The sequence below is a fragment of the Callospermophilus lateralis genome, chromosome 11, assembly GCF_048772815.1.
Source record: "Callospermophilus lateralis isolate mCalLat2 chromosome 11, mCalLat2.hap1, whole genome shotgun sequence".
Lineage (NCBI taxonomy): Eukaryota > Metazoa > Chordata > Mammalia > Rodentia > Sciuridae > Callospermophilus > Callospermophilus lateralis.
In genome coordinates, this window is record NC_135315.1 from 32,412,164 (window position 1) to 32,434,100 (window position 21,937).

Here is a 21,937-nt window from a genome sequence, read left to right on the forward strand (position 1 = left end):
GGCAGACAGAGGGTGGACAGGCCCACAGGACAAAAAACTGGGTTTCAAAAGGACCACCCAGAGCCCTTGCTGTATACTGCAGAGTGGGCCAGCCCTAGAGACAAGCTAGCCTGCCTGTGAGTTATTAGAGTGAGCAGTGAGAGTGAGTTAAAATCCTGCCTCTGCTCATTGGGCTCACTGGTCAGCTGTTGCTTTTCTCTAGGCCTTAGATTTTCTCCTCCAGATCACAGTGACACTGTCTGTATATCTCTTGCTCATCCAAGATTGAGTAAGCACCAAGCCAGGGAAGGCCAGGCCCTCTAGAACAACTCATGATCTAGTTGTGGAGATAAGGCATGTATGTGCACAAATTATAATGTTGATAATATTCTAGAGCACAAATGAATGGAACAGACCAGTAGTCCAATGTTTTTCACTTCAGAATGCCTTTCCCTCCGCTATCTGTCAGATATTGATCTGACACAAATATTCAATATACAAAACAGATCAATGTGAGGCAGCTCATTTGAGGTGGGGGTAGTGGGGGAAGGGCCCTTGCCTTACCCCTACACCAAGGCACCTCCATGAAATGTACACAGAGCAGGACATAATGTTGACAGCACATCAAGGACCCTAACTGCTGGCAGTGTGCTGCAGGGAGGAATTTCGGTTTCTACTGTGCCAGGAAGAAAAGTTTCAATAGGAGAGGTGGGATTCCTCCAGACTTGAAAGCAAGGGTGGAAAGAAGGAGAAAGGATATAATCTTTATTGAGATCCATTCTGTCCAGACTGCTTAGATTTGAATCCTAACTCTGCTACCAACTGTTAGCTGTGAGACTTTCAGCAAGATCTTTAACCTGTCCATGCCTTGGTTTTCCTTTCTGTAAAATGGAATAATAAAGGGACCCACTCCATAGGGTTATTGTGAGGACTACATAAATTGGTCCATGGAAAGCACTTAAAATAGGGCCCAGCACATAGTAAGTGTTCCTTAAGTATTAGGTTGTGATTATATCAGCTATTATCACATGCTTTGCATACACAATTTCATTTATGCCTTACTCTATAAGAAAGCCATCAACCCCACTTTTATTTTAAGGCACAGTCTTTTTTTCTTTTAGTTGTAGATGAACACAATACCTTTATTTTATTTATTTATCTTTATATGGTGCCGAGGATAGAACCCAGTGCATCATGTATTCTAGGCAAGCATTCTGCCACCGAGCTACAACCCCAGTCCCATCAGCCCCACTTTCAAGTTGAGGAAACCAAGACTCAGAGAGACTGAATAACTTGCCCAGGGTCACCAACAGATAAGGAGTAGAGGCAGGACTCCCATCTAGGACTTCTGCCTCTAGAGTGCCTTTAACCACCAAGCAGTGGTCTCCATGGTGACAGAGGCAGGGCTTGCATCCACCTGCTTCTCTCCAGATCTGCACTAGTCCAGGCGTGAGATGATAAGGGCCTGGCTTATCACTAGGATGAGTGTGGAAATAAAGAAACAGAAACCAATTTGGGTAACTAGCTAGGGGTGGTGACAAGATTGGAAAAGTCCCAAAGAATTATGGTGAGGGTTTCAGAGAAGAGCAAGAGAGAGAAAAAATAGAAGGGGTGGAGGGGACAGCTTTGTGAACTATACAAGCTTGGAATTAGTGATGAGGGTGTGTAGCTCATAGTGGAGCATGTGAGGTCCTGGGTTCAATCCTGGGTTCAATCCCCAACACCAAAAAAATAAAAAGTGGGGGATAATGATGTCTATAATGATGATAGAATGATACCTGCACTCATTTATTGAATGGTTACTATGTGCATAAGGCTAAGAGCTTCCATTTGTACTGTCTCATTAAATCCTCATGATTACTATGACATACGTCCTATTATATTCTACTTCTATAGATGAGGAAACAGAAGCTCAGAGAGATGAGCTAAAATGCCCAAGTCATACTAGGAACAGTGGGGGAACTAGGCTTCAAACTCTCACAAGTCCCAGCTTTGTCAATGATGGCGGCAACATTGATACTAATAGGAAAAATCACAACAGAGCTAATATGGGTCAATGGGGTTTTCAAGTTTTACCTTCCCAAAGATGTCAACTTACTCTTATACCCCCCCATGGCTATATTAAAAAATACATGCTAAACTAACTACATTTATTATATGCAATTCATATTCCCATGAGATAATCTGTATTAACACATTTAACTGATAGAATTCTAACCAAAAGCAAAAAACAAATGTTTCGATCAAGCCGAGGGACTTCTGAAATCTTGGAAGTAGTTCAAAGACTCACATTACTACTCTCACAGACCTTTGTTGAGCCGGGAGCTCAGGTACGAGCAACTTGGTCAGGTCAAAGGATGAAACCTATAGGAAGGCTTGGAACTGACCAATCAGAAGCTATGGGCTGGGGCTAGAGTAATTCCCACGGAGTGACAGGGAGAAGCCAGGCAATGAGTATGTGCAGGGGAGGAAGCAGGGACTGTGGTCACGAGGTAGCAGCCCAGGTGCAGCCCAGGTAGTCCTTCTAAACCCTAACGGTTTATGGTTTTGTGTTTGTTTTAACTCAGGTACTATTTGGCACTTGACATACATAATTTTTATCCCTGTAATCATGGGGATAGAAATCAAAGTCTCATTTTATGGTGAAGGAAACAACACTTCAAAGGGCGCTGATCACAGCGTCTGTGTACATGTCCCAGCTCTCTACAGTAGTGCAGTCCTCCAGTGGCAAAGAGAAGCCTCCCCCATAGATGCACCCTGAGTTTACCAAGTGTCTATGTGCTGTGAAGGCATGCACTCCAGTAAAAGTACAATGGGGACTCTGGGTGGCAGAATTTTAGACATTTCTAAGAACTTAGTTACAATTTTCTGTAAAATTTCCAGATAAACATATTTGTCTTTTATAATAGGTAAAGAAGAAGGAGAAAGAGAAGGAGAACAAAGAGAAGAAGAAAGAAATAAGAAACCCATCATAGTTTCTCTGAACACTTCTTCCCCCCAACACATGCTTTACTCACACTCACACTCTACTTCATGTAGTCCAGGCTGTTTACCAAATGAATAAATGAATTGTCAAACAGGGAAAATGAAATACCCAGAAACAGGGCAGCTTTAGCCTAACAAAATTCTGCTTTCATTAAAGACTTCTAGAGCTTTGCAGGGATGCCACAGTCTCCAGCTCCTCTATATGTGACCCAGCCCCTGCTTCCTACCTTCCTTGGAACCCCTCCTGCATTAGCGTGGCCAGACTAGGAGAATATCATCAATTACCTGTGGGGGCCTCAGGGTCTGAACCCAGGGCCTTGTGCAAGGTAGACAAGCACTCTGCCACTGAGCTACATCCCCAACTCAGCTATATTCAGAATCTGCCCATATTCCTGCCCTCTGTGGGATGAATTAAGAACCTCAGGTTATTTCCTTTTGAATCTCAGGAGGATCAGGAAATCCCCAGGGGATCTGGGCATGAGTACAAGGAACCAGCACAAAGATTGTGGGTATTACTCTCCTCTCTTACCAACCCTGGAGGCAGGATCCTCTCCCTTAAGTACACCCATCTGTGCCACATACAATCTAAATATACTGTATGCATACATTCAAATTTTCCAGCTAGAATGGAAGGCAGCACAGTAGAAAGATTAAAAACCTAAGTTGAGAACCAGACAGGGCTGGGTTCAAATATCAGCTCCACCCCTCCTGAGTTGTGTTGCTCTGGCAAGTCACTTAATGTTTCTGATTCTCACTTACCTCCTATGCCAAATGGAGAGTAATACCTGCCTTTCCAGATTGTTGTAAAAAGTAAATGAGATGATACATACAAAGAATCTGATGTATGTCAATCTGGGTACAGTGGTAATCACATAGAAAACAGCAACTATCATTATTAGTTAAAGCAGGGATCACAAGCACAAATATTTCCAGGGCCAGTGAGGTAGCAGGATAGAGAAGAACACGGCGAACAGAGGGAGCCCGCAGCTGTAGAGAGGAGGCAGCTCCTCCCTAGCTCCTGCCAACTGTGGCCTGTGAGAATGTGGGGCAAGTGCTGTTGGAGCTTCTGAGTTTTCTTCCAGAAAAGCTGAAAATCTGGAGTTTTATGTAAACATATCCAATTTTTAAATGTAGCAATTGACTTATGTTTTGAAAAGTTATTGTGTAGGCTAAGCACAACAGTTGTGCAAGCCAAAGCTAGCTTGCAGGCCAGCAGTTCACAACTTCAGAAAAACAGGCAAACATTTTAAGGGTAGGGGCGATGGCTTCTGTTTTGCTGTTCTTGGAAAAATGCTCAGTAAGTATTTCTGAAGGATGGAAGAGCCCTTCATCTAAATCCTCTTTGCTCTGATGCTGGGCAGGAGAAGGGACTTAGGAATTCCTAAGTGATAGAGGAGGAGGAGGCTGGGTAGCTAGCATGCAAGTCAAAAAGTTCTGCTGGTGCTGGTTGGTGGAGAAAAGGCAGAGGCATGGATTTTCACCTCTTTCTGACCAGTCACAGGCGAGGAAAACCTGAGGGAATCAAGCACATCACTCTTAAGTGACAAGGGGACAAGACAGCCCAGGGACCTCTCACAGCCTGGAGCTGGGTGTATTCAGGGCATTTGGAGGGTCAAATGTGAATCTACCTTGCTGGCCAGTGACAGGCAGGGGCGAGGGGCCCGTCGGGGACTCTCCAGCTTGACGATACTGATGAATCCAGGCTCCAAATTGTCATCATCACTGGCATTGCACAGGTACAGGGGGTGGGACTGCAGAGAGAAAGAGAGAGAGAGAGAGAGACAAAGACCTGGGTTAGGAAGGCTCTAGGAGGCAGGAGTGAGAACCAAGCCCTCTAACTGTTCTAGGCAGGTTCCAAGTAGGCCTTTTGGTGGTACCAAAGAGTGGGCCTTATTACTGGATAGTTTGGTAGTATGCTAATTACCATTAGTTGTCATTTCAGGGGGTCTGGGGCCAAGGATACAGGTGGGAGGACAGGTTGGAGAAAGGCTCTCCTAGAGGAGCGTAAATAAAGAGGCAGCTGCAAAGCAGCTCCAACAACCCTCCAGACCTGCTTTTCTAAACTGGCCAGATGCAGAGAGCTCCTTTTCTGGCCCCAGCTTCTCAATTCCTGATCCTTCTATTTGCTCCAATAACTAGGTGTTGCTGGTGCCTCCTGTCTCCCTGAGATGCCCCCAGCAGCTGTTGTCACGCAGATTCTCATCTCTCCCATGGCATGGGTCTTCTAAGTTGATGCTACTTTGCTTCTCCCACTCCCCTCCTTTGCCTGTTCCCTATGCCTATAACAGGATCAAGCAAGGTATTGGTAGGGAGAAGCGACTATCTTGGGAGGAGGCTTGGTTAAGGCTTAAACCTTGATTAGCATAATTCCTAGGAGCTCCTCCGGTCCCCAAAAAGATGCAATGGAGAAGGAGCCAGCAGGGTCCTTCTACTCTGAAGGTCCAGTCCAAGTCCCTGTGCCTCTAAGCCCAGTTGATGCTGAACAATGATTAAAAGAGAAGTGGGCCAACATGAGCTAGCAGAAATTTGAGGATCCCCTCATCAAAGGAATGAGACTGCCCTACTAAAACTCTTCTCTTTCAAGATGATTCTCAAACCCACTGGAATACAACTTTTCCTGAATAAAATGACAGAGTGCTATGAGAACAAAGGATGGTTTATTTTATTCTGGATAATCCTATCTACCAGAGATTCCCATATGTTGGAAACTCAGTGTATCCTGGAAAGACAGGAATTCCTCCCAGGGAGCTGCCCACATTTTCCTCTCCACTCATGCTGAAGTCTGAAGGACTTCCAGAAGGAACCACCAGGGAAACCATAGAGAATTTTGAATTTATGAAGACAATAATGTTGAAGATAGATTTAGAAACACAATCACTTTCTGAAAACACTTTCAGCTATTTCCTCTCATTGTATCACTATAGTCCCTTGAACAGAGTAGGTTCTTATTTATTAAGTACTACCTTGCTTTGAATGGTATCCTTGTGAATAAAAATCTCTAGGTCAGAAGGAATTCTAATCTTATTCTGAGAATTTAAGGACTACTAGGCTGGTAGTGATTGAAGGTTAGTGAGGGAGAAAGGTTACCCACCCCTGTCCCCAGAAAAAGGCTGGAATGAGGCTTAGGCTATAATCACTTGTGTGAAGCTGTAGCTCCTGGTTCAACAAGCTCAGTTATTCTGTCTCCCTGTCCGTTCATCTGTCCATACATTCATTCATTTCTTAATTCTACCAATACTGAAGGATCCAATACTGAAGGAGTGCCAGGCACTGTAAAATGCACTGAGGAGTCAATGACAAATAAGAGAAACTTGTCTAGAAGCAGCTCAGGAAACAAGCAGGGAAACACATCACTCTGTGAGGTTACGATGACAGTTTATTTAAGGGCCTGTGGGAGAATAAAAAAAGAGGGGACTAATAATCCTATGTGGAGGATAAAGATGACTTCTAGCTTCCTTGGAGGCTAAACAGGTACTGTTCACCTAATGGACGAGCAAAAAGGGATGGTGATGGAGAGGTAGGTTCTTGGCAGAGGAAGCCACTTGTGCCAAGGCACCAGGTTGAGATGGGCTGCAGGAAGATAGGTCTGTCACAAAAGAGAAGGCAGGAGACAAGGCTGCAAAGGCCAGCAAGAGTAAGTCACGGGGCAGGAACCATTTGAGAAGGATTGCCCTGGTGACTGCAGAGATCTCATCTGGTGTGGCAAGGAATCACAAGTCAGCTGCTCCAGTAGATCAAAAGATGTAAGGGCTGGGATGTGGTTCAGTGGTAGAGCGCTTGCCTAGCATGTGCTAGGTCCTGGGTTCGATCGCTGGCCCTATAAGGGGAGGAAGGAAGGAAGAAAGGAAGAAAGAACAGACTTCTAACAGAAGTCCATTGCCTTTTTCTTTTTTGCAGTACTGGGGATTGAATCCAGGGGTGCTCTACCACTGAGCTACATCCCAGCCCTTTTTATCTTAGATCCTCAGCCTCCCAAATAGCTGAAATACTACGGGTGTGTCACCACTGCATCCAGCAGGCCCACGGCTTTGCTTGCTCTTCCACCTCCCCCAACAGTCCAGCATTCTCATGATGACCCCAAGAAGCCTCTCACTGACAAGAGGGCTAACAGGGAGAGGGGGAAAGTCATTTTGGAGAAGGATTTGCAAATATTTACCTACCACTCTGCCCCGCAGGCCTTAACCAGGAACCAGCATCTACAAAGCAGAACAGGACAGAAGTGGGAAACCTGGTGTCAGAGTCACCAGATTTGCCTGGTCTTAAACCAACAACTATGGAAGAGGGAATGGGAGATTAACCATTAGTAAATGTCTCTTTCACAAAAGGGCTTCAGACATTATTTAACTATGAGGTAGATGTTATCATCCCCACATAAAGAAGAGGAGCTTGAGGCTCAGAGATGTCAAGGTCACACAAGATTAGAAGTTAGCTGTCTGACTCCATCCTCTGGAATCACAGAACTCCAAATGAACAGGATCATTGTCCATGCTAATAAAAACAAGGAGGATGATATAGTGGTTTCTATTTATTGAGTAACTACTGTGGGCAAGTGATTGCTCTAAGCATTTCTGTGTATTAAGTCTTTCTTTTTTAAAATTTTATTTTTTAGTTGTAGCTGGACACAATACCTTGATTTTATTTACTTATTTTGTGTAGTGCTGAGGATCAAACCCAGGGCCTTGCACATTCTAGGTGAGTGCTCTACCACTGAGCCACAACCCCGGCCCTAGGTATTAACTATTTTCATACTCATGACAAAACTATGAGATGGAAACTATTATTATCCTCATTTTAAAGTTGAGGAAACTGAGGCACTAAAAGGTTAAGCAGCATGCCCAGGAACACACAGCTAGCAAATGATAAAGATCAGAAGAAAAGAAAAGTAGTAGTAGAATAAGATAAGCTTAAAAAAAAAAAAAAACTAAAACTAAAGATCAGTTTACTTTTTTTTTTTTTTTGGTACCTGGGATGAACCCAGGAGTACTTAACTATTGAGCCACATCCCCAGATCTTTTTAAAAATATTTTATTTAGTGACAGGGTCTTGCTGAGTTATTTAGGGCCTTGCTAAATTGCTGAGGATGGCTTTGAACTTTCAATCCTCTGCCTCAGCCTCCCAAGTCTCTGGGATTACAGGTGTGTGCCACTACACCCAGCTGTCTTTCTTTTTCTGTAGTATTGGAGATTAAAACCAGGGCCTTGTGCTTACCAGGCAAGCACTCTACCACAGAGCAATATCCTAGTCCTTTTAAAAATCTTTATTTTGAGACAGGGTCTCACTAAGTTGTTCAGTTGGGCTTTAAACTTGGGATACTCCTAACTCAGCTTCCAGAGTCACTGGGCTGACAGGCAGAGGCCACTGTGTCTGGCCCTTCTCACTTTTAAAATGCTCTCTGAATGACCCAGTCAATCCTGGGGCCTTGGTTCTTCATACAGAAGACTAGGTCTCAGCCTGTCTTCTCTCTAATTCTAGACACATATATCCAACTGCCTCCTGGGCTCTTCTACCTGAAGAATCTTTGTGAGACACCTCAAACTCAGCCTGTTCAAAATGGAACAAGTCATTCTCTCCCTCCAAACTGCTCACCAGGATTCCCTATCTTAGAGATCAGAACTCATTCATCTGTTATCCAAGCCAGATATTATCCTCCTAGCCTGATCTATTTCCTTGCTCCCACCTCCAACCACCAATATCCAATCATTAAATTCTAACAATTCTACCTCCTACATATTCCTCTTATTTGTCCACTTTCTTCCATTCTCACTAAGGTTACTCTAATATATGCCACGATCATTGATATCCTGATGGACTGAAATAACCTCCCAACCAGGTTCACATTACCCGACTCACGCAGCCAACGCCGTCTAAAATGCTAACTTGAGCATGTTACCATCTACTTAAAGCTCTCACAGCTCTGAATAGCTCCTGGAATGAAGTCTGCACTCCTAAACACAGCTTAAAAGGCCCTGCCTGGACTGGGCCCTGCCCCCCAGTCTTGCCCCATGGCTTGCTTTCCACCCCTGCCTTTTCCCCACTGGCAACCCATGTTCCAGAGAAAATAACTGAACTTCCCAAAACACTTCTGGCACTTGCTGCTCTGTCCTGCCTGCATCTCCCTAACCAGAGACTTTCCCACTGTGTTGGAATCGTCTGCTGTTTTCCGTCTCCCCCCCAGGCTGTGATGAAATCTATCCTGCCCACCACCTAGTAGCCCTTCAGGGCCCACTACATCATTAAAATTGACAAATATTGAAGGCCTATAACCAGATAACTGGTGGTTAACTAAAAAGACAACCCAAGATCTGATAATGGTGGCTCTGGGAGAGGAATTAGGAGGAAGTAAAGGGGGACTTTGGTGTTTTGCTTTGAATATCATAGGATAATATATTGAGATACTGAGTTTTATCTTATGCTATTGGGGAAGAATGAAAGAGAATGAAAGCTATGTGTAATGAAAGCTTTGCTCTGTGTCTTTTTCCTCCTTACAAGAAGGTAGTCTCACCTTCTATTTGCTTGCCTTGGGGCCTTTGCCAAAAGCCTTAAAAACTTCTCTGTTTTTTTGTTTTGTTTTGTTTTGTTTTTTTGTGAAAAATTGAACCTGTTGAGGAAATGTAAGCATCCTGAAGGCAGAAAGGAGTGTGAGGAGCATGAGTACGAGTGCATATGGTCAGAGCCTCTAAAACCAGGAGGGATTGGGGGAAGGATCTGGGGATGAGCTAAGCAAGCAGTCAGAGTCGCAGTGGGGCCCAGAAAGGGAGCGCCTCTGTAGAATGACCGAATGTCAGATGCTGGGAGGTTGGACCCTGGCCCAGATGACGTGCTTACGTGGCTTTCAAGGGAACATTTATGTTTGGACAATGGACATATTTGTGGTGACCCGGCATGAACAAATATCAGAGGGGTTCCTTGGACAGTCTAGATTTCATAAAATCCTGGGATTTTTGTGCTCCTCTGTTGAGGGAAGCTCCCTTGAAACAAATTTCTACCCAATTAGTGGGACAGGGCCTTGGAGTTAGATTTAATCTGATAAAAAGACAATATAGTGGGGCTGGGGTTGTGGCTCAGTGGTAGAGCACTTGCCTAGCTCGTGCGAGGCCCTGGGTTCGATCCTCAGCACCACATAAATACAAATAAATAGAATAAAGGTATTGTGTCAACTATAACTAAAAAAATACTTATTAAAAAAAAGACAATTTAGTGACATTTTCCTGTACAGCCATATTAGTGGCATGAGAACCAATATTCATACATTTTTGTATGATTTCATTTGTACAATTTCATGAAAGTATTTCAAATATTCTCAGATTGAAAACAAAAACCAGCCATTTCAAGCAAGACTGTTCATTACCTAGCAAGGCAGCGCCAGTCTTCCGTGGGTGTGTGTGACACCCAGGCTGTCTTTGCCCCCTCTTCCAGGGAGGTCTCAGCCAGGAAGAGGGCTCCTGAGGAGAAAACAGACCCAGATGTCTGCTTCCTTGGGATGCAAGTGTCCTATAACAAAGATGCAAACACAGTTTCCAGATTGAGCCACCAGTACTCTTAGTGATACCAGGAGACGGCCAAGAGGGAAGTCCAGGAATTGGGACACCCCTGTTCCAGAGGCTGCCATGAGGGACAAATCAAGAGGAATTTGCTCTCATGGTCATTCTGACTCAGAACTTACTTTTACACACATTTTATACTCCTATGTAAAGACATGTGAATTTTCCTTTGGTGGCATGTGTTCTATTTCTTATTCTTCATTTTTATTTTTTTTTTTGGCAAAAGGGATTGAAGCCAGGGGCACTTAACCACTGAGACACTTCCCCAGCCTTTTTATTTTGAGCCTCGGTCTCTCCAAGTTGCTGAGGCTGGCCTTGAATCCTCCTGCCTCAGCCTCCCGAGATGCTGGGATTACCAGTGTGTGCCACTGTGTCCTGCCACTCTCTTTTTTAAGATAGAGTCTTGCTCTGTTGCCCATGCTGGCCCTGAACTCCTGGGTTCAAGCAACCCTCCTGCCTGCCTCAGCCCCCTGAGCAGGTGGAACTACAGGTACACATCTCTGCACCCAGCTGGTGTTTCATATTTTTTAATTGGTTCTATGTCCTCATTCTTTTAATTGATTTGTTCTGATTTAATTCCTCTCCCTCTCAAGACAGACCTAAGGTTCAAATTCTGACTCCATCATTTACCTGTGTGACCTTGGGCGAGTTACCTAACTTTTCTGAGCCTCCTACTCTTCATTTACAGAACAGGAACAAAAATACTTCTTGATTGTCGTGAAGACTAAAGATAATGGATATTGAGTGCCTAGCACAGAGCCCAGCACTCAGCAAGTGCTCATTAAATGAGAGCTGGTTTTATTATTACATCTGTAATAATAACTCTTCTTATTCCTGGAAGAGACAAAGCCCTTTCTGACTCCTTTCTCCCTTGGCGGTCAAGAGTGCCTTTAAATGCCAGCCTTCTGCAAGGCACAGTCTGGGACAGCTCATTATCCACAGTTACCTCCCTTCTCTTCTCAGGCCTCCAAACCCCACTGAACGAGCTCTTCCAGTTCTCAGCCCGCCTCCTTCCCATGAGGGAAGCCATGTGATCTCATTACCTCCTCACAAAGGGCATTCCAGGGCTCAACTGAGCCCCAAACTTAATGCTGCCCTTCCTTTATCCACGGCATCTCCTCCTCTTAGGGCGTGTGCTTCTGCAAGCTGTTCTCGACTGTCTCCTGTTTCCCAGCCTCTCTCCTCCCCCACCTCTGCTGCAATAACCTCTCAGTTCTCTGAGACCTTCACCCAGGCCTTGGACAGGTAACTCTCCTGCCTGCTACAATTTTGCCTTCGTAATCAGGAACATTGGCCAGGCATCAAAGGCGCCCTTCTCCTCATTTCCTCTTTCCAGATTTTATAATCATCCTCTCCTGTGCAACCTCCATTATCTGAACTTAGAACTACCTGACTTATCTCCTGTAGCAGGACACACCAGCACCATAAAGCAAAGCTCCTGCTGCTAGAGGACCTGAAGTCTCTTTTTCCTATTCCCAGCACCAGAACAGCCTCCAATGAGTTCCAGTTTGGTCACCTTGCGTTTTTATATTTTATATTTATTTATTTATCTACTGGGGTACTGGAGGGGTGCTCTACCACAGAATTGCATCCCTAAACCTTTTACATTTTATTTTGAAACAAGGTCTCATTAAGTTGCTAAGGCTGGCCTCAGTCCTCCTGTCTCAGCCTCCAAAGTGGCTGGGATTAAAGGCATGTGCCACTGTGCCCAGCTACCTTGGTCACTATTTAAAGAGGATAATAGTCTCGTCCACAGGTTAGAGCCTAGGGGCATGGATTTGGAAAGCTCTAGATCTATTTGCCATCTTCAACTCAACTTGTCTCTATCATTCTGGGATGGCTGAGTTTTCTAACAAATAAAGTTGGGAGGCTGGGGAATTGTCAAGAAGAGTTTCTCTTTGTCTATTTTGTTAAAAATTCTTTTATAAGCAAGTGTATTCCTGCTTCACTGTATAATCTTTTAAATTACAAAAGTATGTTGGTGGGGAGAGGGAAGCATAACCTTAGGCCGTCGGATGGGAGTGAACCTGCAGACTGGCACAGACTGGCTGGCAGAGGATTCCAGTGTGTCTTACTGGATTCAGGGAACTTTCCTGGGGTGACAGGGATGCGGTGAACAAGAAAGCTGTCAAGAGTAGAACTGAGGAGCTGGGGTTGTAGCTCAGTGGTAAAGTGCTTGCCTTGCATGTGTGAGGCACTGGGTTCGAGTCTCAGCACTATATAAAAGTAATGAATAAATAAAACAAAGATATTGTGTCCATCTACAACTAAAATTTTTTTTTAAAAAAGTAGAACTAAAATGATAGCCAGAATCTAATAGGGAGTGAGGTGGCAAAGTCTGGGCCAGGAGGGGATGTTGGTGGTGGTGGTGGGGACTTGAAAGTCCCATGCGGGTTTCTGCATATCATAGAACTTTAGTATTTAGTGAATGAATAAATCAAATTCAATTTGAATCTACCCGACAATTTATTAAAGAGATGTGAAATGCTAACAGATGAGCCTGGTTCAGGATGGTCCTATTCAGTCCCTATTAGGGACCTTCAACACTTCTGGGTGGTGGCATGAGTCTGAGCTACTTGGGAGGCTGAGGCGGAAGGAGGAGGATCACTTGAGCCTGGGTGTTAGACCAGCCTGGACAACACATTGACTCCATTTCAAAACATCAAAACAAAAGCAGAAGATGAGGAAAGTGAGACTCATTATAGACTGCTCGTGGTTATATGACCAGTTACAGGGGGTTGAGGTGTCCTAGGTTCAGTCTCTGTGCACCATCATGCTGCCTTGGGAACCATGCTGGGGAGGTAGTTGGTGTGGAATGGCAAACATTAGCCAACACCACAGCACATGCACCTGTGGTGGAGGCTCAGAACCCCATGAACAAGCCAGAAGCAGATTCCCTCTGCTGCTCTTGCCTCTGCACCTGTGTTCCTTCTGCCTACCAGCCTCAGCTTCCTTCCTTGAGGATTTATCTCATCTCTTTTTCCCAGCCATAACAAAGGCAGCCAGACCCAGACGTCATGCTGAGATGCTTTCTCGGTGAACAGTCCCTGTTTGTATAGGATGAGACAGGTGTGTCCTGAAATTACAGGTCACAGAAGCTCAGACCCAAATAATGGTCATTCAGCTAGACTCTCCTTTCCCTCACTCCCTTAACCCACATTAAGGGCCTCATTCTTTTTTAAAGTTCATCTATCCTCATCTCAGATTGTGTCCAAGCTCTGTGATGTAACTGGACTTCTTTATATGGAAATGGCCACCACAGTGGGGTTTTCCTGACTTCACACTTTGCCTGGCAGATTTGTATGGGTGATTCACAGGGTCACAGGCAAGTAGAGGAAAGCAAGAAGAAAGAAGCAGAACTAACTATCTGAGCTGTTTTATTTTATTTGTTTTTGGTACTGAGGATCAAACCCAGGGGTGCTTTACCACTGAGCTACATCCCCAGACCTTCTTATTTTTATTTTGAGACAGAGTCTCACTAAGTTTCTGAGGCTGGACTTGAACTTGCAATCCTTCTGCCTCAGCCTCCTGAATTGCTGGGATTACATGGGTGCACTACCACACTAGGCTAAAAAAGAGTTAACTTTTTTTTTTTCCCCCCAGTGCTGGGGATTAAACTCACAGCCTCCACATATGCCACTGAGCCACATCCTTAGCCCTTGAGTTGTTTTAGAAATAAACTGATATTAGAGAAGAAAGTTTGGCAGCAACCAGACAGAGAGGAGGAAAACCTCAGCCTCCACCCAAGTGCTCCACATCATGACATTTAGACAATACTGGACTGCTGTGTGACAGTGTTCCCATAAGATCATATTGATGCTGAAAAATTCCCATCACCTAGTGATGTCACAACACCATGACATCACAGTGTAGCACATCACTCACATATCTGGGGTGATGCTGGTGTAAACAAACCCACAGTACTGCCAGTCATATCAAAATATGGCATGTACACCTATGTGTAGGACATGGTACTTGGTGATGATAATCAATGACTGTGTTACTGTATTTACTATGCTATACTTTTTATAATTATTTTAATACCCTCTACTTATTTTTTTAAAGTTTCCTATAAAACACAATATAGTGTAATACAGGCAACAGCTTCAGATATCTTGTTTACTGTGTATCTTGATGACATCAAGAGGCCACACTGTGACCTATACCGTGTCGGTTTGTGTAATTGGGCAGTGATGTTCACATGACAAAACTGCCTAAGGCACATTTCCAAGAATGCATCCCCACTGTCAGGTTTATTCTGACTCAGTCCAGAACGATCTCTAGCTATAGGTGCACTAAGAAGCTACTCCTAGAGTTATGAACTGAGAAAAAGAAGCCCATCAAATATCATTGGTTACATCAGAGATCTTTGGAAGGAAGGCTATGAGACAGAATACCAAAGTTCTAAGGACCATAAAATTTAAGACCTTAGGATATGCACTAGTCATGTGGTTTGGACTCCTTCCCTCCCAGGTGAGGAACTCAGGACTCAATCACCCAAGAATCCTACTAAGAAGTTCTGAAAGGTCACCTCAGTCTGACCACTGTCCTAGGGAAGACCTTCGTCCTATAGGATGCAGCACCAAGGCTAGCTGTTACCTAGAGTCCTCCACAGAAAGGCCAAGATGGTTATTACTAAGGGTGACACCTAATCAACACATTTCCAGGAGATGGCTTTAAGCATGCTTTGGCCAAGGCCCTTCTGAGGCATGGCCTTAACTGTTACCACATGAGGCAGTCTGCTTAACTCTCACTCTTAACCCAATATACTATTTGTAGACAGCCTAGACACAGTCTGCCTTATGCTTTTGCTCTTCTTATTCCAGGCAGACTCATGCCCAAGTTGGCAGGAATTTAGAAACCTGTTGTAAATAGGTAGTATTTATTTATTTATTTATTTATTTTTTAAAGAGAGAGGTGAGAGAGAGAGAGAGAGACAGACAGACAGAGAGAATTTTTAATATTTATTTTTTAGTTTTTGGCGGACACAACATCTTTGTATGTGGTGCTGAGGATCGAACCCGGGCCGCGCGCATGCCAGGCAAGCGCGCTACCGCTTGAGCCACATCCCCAGCCCGGTAGTATTTATTTTTAAGTAATCGTTTAGGCTAAGATTTTGATGCTTCAAAGTCCCCAATCTAAACCCAGTCCTAATGAAAAACATCAATGAAATGAAATTTGAGGAAAACAGGATATTTATTTAAGTATGACAGAGGCCCATCTGGACTACCACCAGAGCTACTTAGCATTGCTAAGTTTAGTGATTTCAATGCAAGAGAGTGAAATGGTTTAATTAACCTGGTTACTTCACACACATTCCTTGTCTTTCTGCTTAGTCTCTTGCTATGACACTAGAGAGTTAAGTTGTCCTACAAACTCTGCCCCATACTGCCGTCTTGCATAACTGACTTGCTCTGGTGCTTATAACTCCTTTGAGGGCAGATATCGTATCCAAATGGGCCAGCTTGATTCAATCTTCAGCATGCAGGTTTTAATGGGCATATTATGAGTGGGGATGGGGTGAGCTAGGAGATTTACTTGGCTGGTCCTGTCCCCTGCTCCTAGATAGTTACACACAATATTGCATTTACACTACAAAGTGGAAAAAATGTGGAGGATGGTCCTGTGCCTCAATAAAGAAAAAACAGAGAGGACAAAGGGTGGTAGCACTTAGAAATCACATCAGGAGGAAATGGACAAAATTATTCAAGTCACCAGCCAACTCAGATGCCCAGAGTCTCCCCTCAGAAGCCATTGGGGGGTTGACATCAGGCCAAAAAGGCTTCTGTTCAGAAGAGGCAACAGCCAGGAAGGCTTGTGTTGGAGACAGCCCAAGGGCTCCAGCATGACTGCTGACAGCCCTTTGACCACAGCTCTGAATCCTTGTCCATGGGGTGGCCCTGGGGAAGAGGCCTGCTTTGGGGGGACTGTTTAATGATTTGCCAGCAAAGAACAAGGCAAACAGACTGCTGGCAGCTGCCTGGATGCAACAGGAGAGTAGAGTTTTATTCCCACCCACAGAGTAGCCTTCCAGGCAGGGGATAAAAGAAAAAGTGAGAGATGGCATTGGAAAGCCTGGGAGGGGTGGCCATTTGGGGCTCAGCTTTTCACTGGGCTGTGGAGGGTGCCTGGATATCTTGGCATTGGTACCAGTTGGTATTTCCATCCTTTGAATATTTTAGTAATTCTTACTAGTAGCATCTTCGGAGCACATAGAAACTAAAAAGCAGTCTCTTGTGGTAGAATTTTGGGCATGAAAAACTATGAAACCAGAAAGACACTTAGTTCTTAGGAGAAAAAGTATGGTGGGAGAATAGTTCTGTTCTGTGCTCAGTTCCCTTTTTGATTTTCCAGGGGCCTTTACCTATTTCCTTGACTCTATAGAACAGGGGCAAGGAAGGTACCTCTCTTATGCCCTGACAGCCAGACTCCAAAATCTTCAATCCTGTAGCTCTCTATCTCTTTTTGGTCTTAGCTCCTCAGACAGGGTCTTTCTCTAATCCTCTGACCTGCCCTCAGTTCCCATAATTAAACCCTTTCTCCCATATAGACCCCCCAAGCCATCTATCCAAAATTCTTGAATGATACTTTATTGTTAATCAGTGTTTTACTATGACCCACCCTCTTGTCCATTTCCTCAGAAGAATGCCTGGGTTTTAGTAGATGTTTAATAAAACATTAGTCCTTTCCTCCTTCTTGCTAAGCAGATCCAAAGCTCCTTGAAGTTGGGGACTAAGTCTTCATCATCACTCACATAATGCCAGGTACACAGCAGATGTTTAAAAAGAAAAATGCATGGTGAATTATATGTTTTAACAACAAATGTGAGATAAGGTAAATTTGGTGATTGTCTTGTCATTTGACCAGGATAGGATTATTTCCAGATCGCTATTTTCTCTTCAGAAACCTTCAGCAGACTCCTGGTAAGCTTCATATTTAAAGTCAGCTTGACACAATTTTTACCTCATCATAAAGGAGAATTCTGTTCCTTTTTACCACCATGCACAAATTTCTTCCATCACTCTGAACAAAGCTCACTTCTTTCAGGAAAACCATCCTGCTCAATAACCCAGGCCCAATTATACCTCTGTTGTCCTCCCTCAGTATCAATGTGCTGAATCAAGCATAATCCTGAAGGGGGCAGAAAGCAATAGCCTCACACCACCACCACCACCCAAAAAGGGATGGTTCCTGCTCTCAGGAGACTAGAATCAGACTGTAAACCTCTAGTTGTGTGTACGTACGCACAGGCACAAGGGTCTTTAGGCCTCTTGTCAAAAAAATACATAAGCATGCAAATTCACAGAGCAGAGCACATAGACTGTGGAATGAATGGGTAGACCAACTTACTCTTGCTATATTGCTTTGGAAGTTCTCTTTTGTCGTTTTGGGTCTTTCTGTGTATCTCCCAGATTTGATGGGAAGCACTTTCTTGGGAGAAGCCACTCAGAGACTATTCAAACCAATTAAAAAAAATTCCTCTAGCATTGACTAAAAGAAACTCTTGCTCCCCACTGGCTTTAAGCCATAGTGCTGGCTGAGTGTCTCCAAGTGAACTTCAATCCCTACCAAGATTTTATGAGGACTTGGCCCAGTGATCTGCATGGAAAAGTTCTGGGAACACTCAGAGTCAATACACTCTTAATAGTATTCCATATTTTTTTCTGAGTGGGTCTTTTTTCTTACCTTTGGTGAAATGAGAGATGCATTAGATTTCTTTTCTCCATCCATTTTGCCCTGAAGAGTTGATGTGTCTAAGGCCCCAGAGTTCTATCACCCTTCTTCCATTCAGCTTCCCAGTGGCTCCATTAGCTCTCTTGTCTACTGTGGGGGCTACCTCACACCAAAGGCGGGTAGATATTCAAATATTCCAAACATCCCTTGACATGCACATTGTGGACTATGAGCCCTTTGTTATTTCCTAATTGCTCAAACCTCTTTATTTTTCTTGCTAAGTATAGAGAGTAAGAGATACAAAAAGATAATCAAAGTGCTGATAAATGGTAGAGGAATCTTCTCGGTTATCAAGTTGGCTCTGCTGAACAGAAGTTCCTGTTTGCATCTGTCAGGAGATTCAGGGAGGTGGCATCACCAGACTGAGTGGGAAAGGAAAGTACTTAGAGAGTTAGGGAGGGGAGCCAAATTCCTGGGTTGAGAGTTCACAGGGCAATGAGGATCAATAGTAGCACTTTTGATTTGTACACTGTTATCAAGGTACAAAGCAACACTACCCTTTGTCCTTTTTATTTTTACTCTGCTAATGGAACCCTTTGCCCTAAATTAAGATTATTATTCAGCTTTGATGTTGCATTTTATATTAGCAAAGTGCTTTATAATCCTTCATTAGCTATTTTATTCTCCCTTTATTAGCACCACCCATTTCACAAATTAGCTAACTGAGGTTTGACCAGACAACACAATGCACACTGGTCTTGTGACCTGAAATTCTAGGCATGAATTTTCTATACTAAGTCTAATGATGAGAGAGTTGACACACAGAGTTAAAGAACAGAAGCACCGAAACTATAAGAGCTTTCTTGGGCGCTAAACCTGCAATGATTTAATAAAAGACTGCAAAATTTTACTTTATTTGCTAGCAATAAAATTGAGAACTCTCACTAGCTTAAATTAAAAATATGACTGCCAAACACATTTTTGTTAATAGAAAAACTCAACTTGAATTCCTAATTTCCTCTATAAACAGGATTGAAACAGAGAAAAAGGAATGTGTTTGAACTTCATGGTGTCAGTTGTTTCCCAAGAAAGGGACTGATGCTGAAGCAAGACAAATATCCCTAAATTACTGTGACCCATAATTTACCACTTTCTTGCTTCTCGTCAATTACCATTGGTGACACAATGCTCTACTAATTCTTTCACCTATCTGACTTGTCCTTATTTGTTGCCTCTTCTTTCTTCTCTTCCTCTCCCTTTCATCTAAATATATATGTGCTTTCTAATAATCTGTTATCTCTTTTCTGGGTTTCTTATACCTCCAATGATGATTATCAAATTGGTTTCTAAAGTCAAATTCTCTTATTCTTTAAAAAGTCTGCTGGGTATGGTGGTGCAGGCTGTAATCCTAGCAGCTTGGGAGTCAGAGGCAGGAGGATCAGGAGTTCAAAGCCAGCCTCAGCAAAAGTGAGGTGCTGGGCAACTCAGTGGGACCCTGTCTCTAAATAAAATACAAAACAGGGCTGGGGATGTGGCTCAGTGGTCAAGTGCCCCTGAGTTCAATCTCTGGTACCCAGTTACCACCACCCAACCCCACCCCACACACAAAAAAAAGCCCATTAGATATTATTTCTGTTGTTTTACTGGTACACCAAACTCCAATATACCAAACCTAATTGATTTGGTTTAGTATTGCCATACTAAACCAATAGCCCCTGTCGACTTACCTATTGTGCTTAATGGCTCTACCATTTTTTCTAGAGACTCAGGCTGAGCACCTCAGTTAGGATTCCTCTTCCTTGTATCTAATCACTAGTCTATCAAAACCTACCTTTGCTGTGTGTCTTGAGTCTGAACCATTACAACAGTCTCTCGTCTCTCACCATTCTAAAGCTCCTTATATATCACTGCAAGAACACCCTTCCTAACAAAGCACTATCACATTGTCCTGTTTGAATATCAACTATTTTCTGAATTAAATTCAAATTCCTTAACCTTTCATATGAAGGCTTTAATGCCCTGCACTGACTCTACCATCAATAGACTCGGTTTCACACTTCAACTGTGTCATTTCCAAAGCTAGCTAAGTCTTAATTTTAAAATGGGGCCACCACTATCTACCCAAAAATCAGTGTACAGATAAAATTAAATGACATAAAGTATCAGCGGTTCCTGCACATAGTAGGTACTCAAAAAGTATTGGTTCCTTTGCCTCCCCTCTATCTCGCAGCTTTATCCCCACTTCCCTCCAAAAGGTATTATACTGCCTGTTCAAACCAAATTGTATTCCTCACTATTCTCTCACCTTCTCTTGGAGTGCCTATTCCTCCTGTTCTATAAGATCCTACTTAGCCTTCAAAAACAACCTTATATGCTACCTCTTTCATGAACAATCTCTTCTTCATTCAAAATACCCCAAATCTCTTCTTGCTTGTATCCTTTTATTGAACAGCACTTCTCACTTCCTTGGTGTCTTTATATCTCACGCAGCTGAACGCTCCAACATAACAGACAATCAATAAATGTGTGCTGAATTAATACTAAAAGCTTGAGCTTTTGGTTTCCCAAGAGTCCATTTGATTGATTCATATTTCACACTGAACACACTTTAGAAATAATCTCTGGAGGGAGATCAAAGTTTCAAACTATTCACAGAGAGGCTAAGTTGGTATAGGATTAAATTCAGTCCTAGTTCAGCCACCAGGAATTGTCTAGAACCTGTTCCTACTGGAGATCATAAGGTGGCAATTTGTATGAGCCATAGAAACCCATTTTAATACATTTAAATGAGAACTTCCTTAATTTAGGAACCAGAAAGACAAATTGTATGCTATCTACAGAAATCAATCTCTATTAGTCTGACAACGACAATGGCTTCACTACTGTAGAAAGAAGATCCAGAGAGCCATTTGATTCCACAGGTTCTCAAGGTGGCTAAGCTAAGATTTAAGTATACCTTACTCTGGCTTTCATCCAAAACATTTCCTCTTGGCCCAGTTAGCAAATGGGTAATTAAATGACATCAGCCACTATGGGGTGGCTGGAACATAAGGTGGCCTCATGGTGCCATATAATATGGCACCAAGTTTCTGAATCACCAACCACAGGTGCATCGACTCTTCCCCTCACCACACCCCCCTTCATAAAAACCTTATCTGATATTTCTATTGACACAGTGACTACGCTTAGGGCACTTTCCTTTGCTTCTTCTTAGTGTTTGTTCGGGTGGGTACTTCTGTGCAGATGCCTATAAATGAGTTCTTCAGGCACAGGAGTAACACCCTGTCATCAGACCATGCTTTTGTCTTCAGGTAGGCTGACCTCAGAAGGCAGCAGCATATCTAATTGCTAAGCCAACACCTACCTGAAATACATCAAAGGCTGAACCCCCTTCCTAGCCAAATACCTAACTACTGTCTGTCACTAAGTTGATTCTTAGCCTGGACATCATCAGACCTGTTTCTGGAGCCATCTTTCCCTCTAAAATAACAGATGCTAAAATTTCCTCCAAACTCCTTATAACAGAGATTGATGGTTCCCAAGTGTTCCTCATTAAGATAAGAGAATTCACTTGACATTACCACTGAGCAGGATGATGGGTAGGTATACATAGAGACTTTCCTCATGGGTATATCAGTATGGACCTGAAAAATGGCCTCTTAGTTGGCAAATATTTGATGAGCATCTACTTCCTAAAACTGTTTTGGGTTCTGCCAGGAGTTAGTCTTATTGAGGAGATAATACATACAATATACACA

General features: G+C 43.3%; 1 protein-coding gene across 2 annotated transcripts in view; it reads right to left on the reverse strand.

Moving 5' to 3' along the window:
• Positions 1-21,937, reverse strand: part of Rnf43 (ring finger protein 43) — a 59,682-nt gene that overhangs the window by 9,469 nt on the left and 28,276 nt on the right. For both annotated transcript variants that reach the window (XM_076870790.1, XM_076870791.1), the window contains exon 2: positions 4,593-4,715. In XM_076870790.1, coding sequence (XP_076726905.1) covers positions 4,593-4,715 — 123 coding nt within the window. The remainder of the gene's footprint in view (positions 1-4,592; positions 4,716-21,937) is intronic.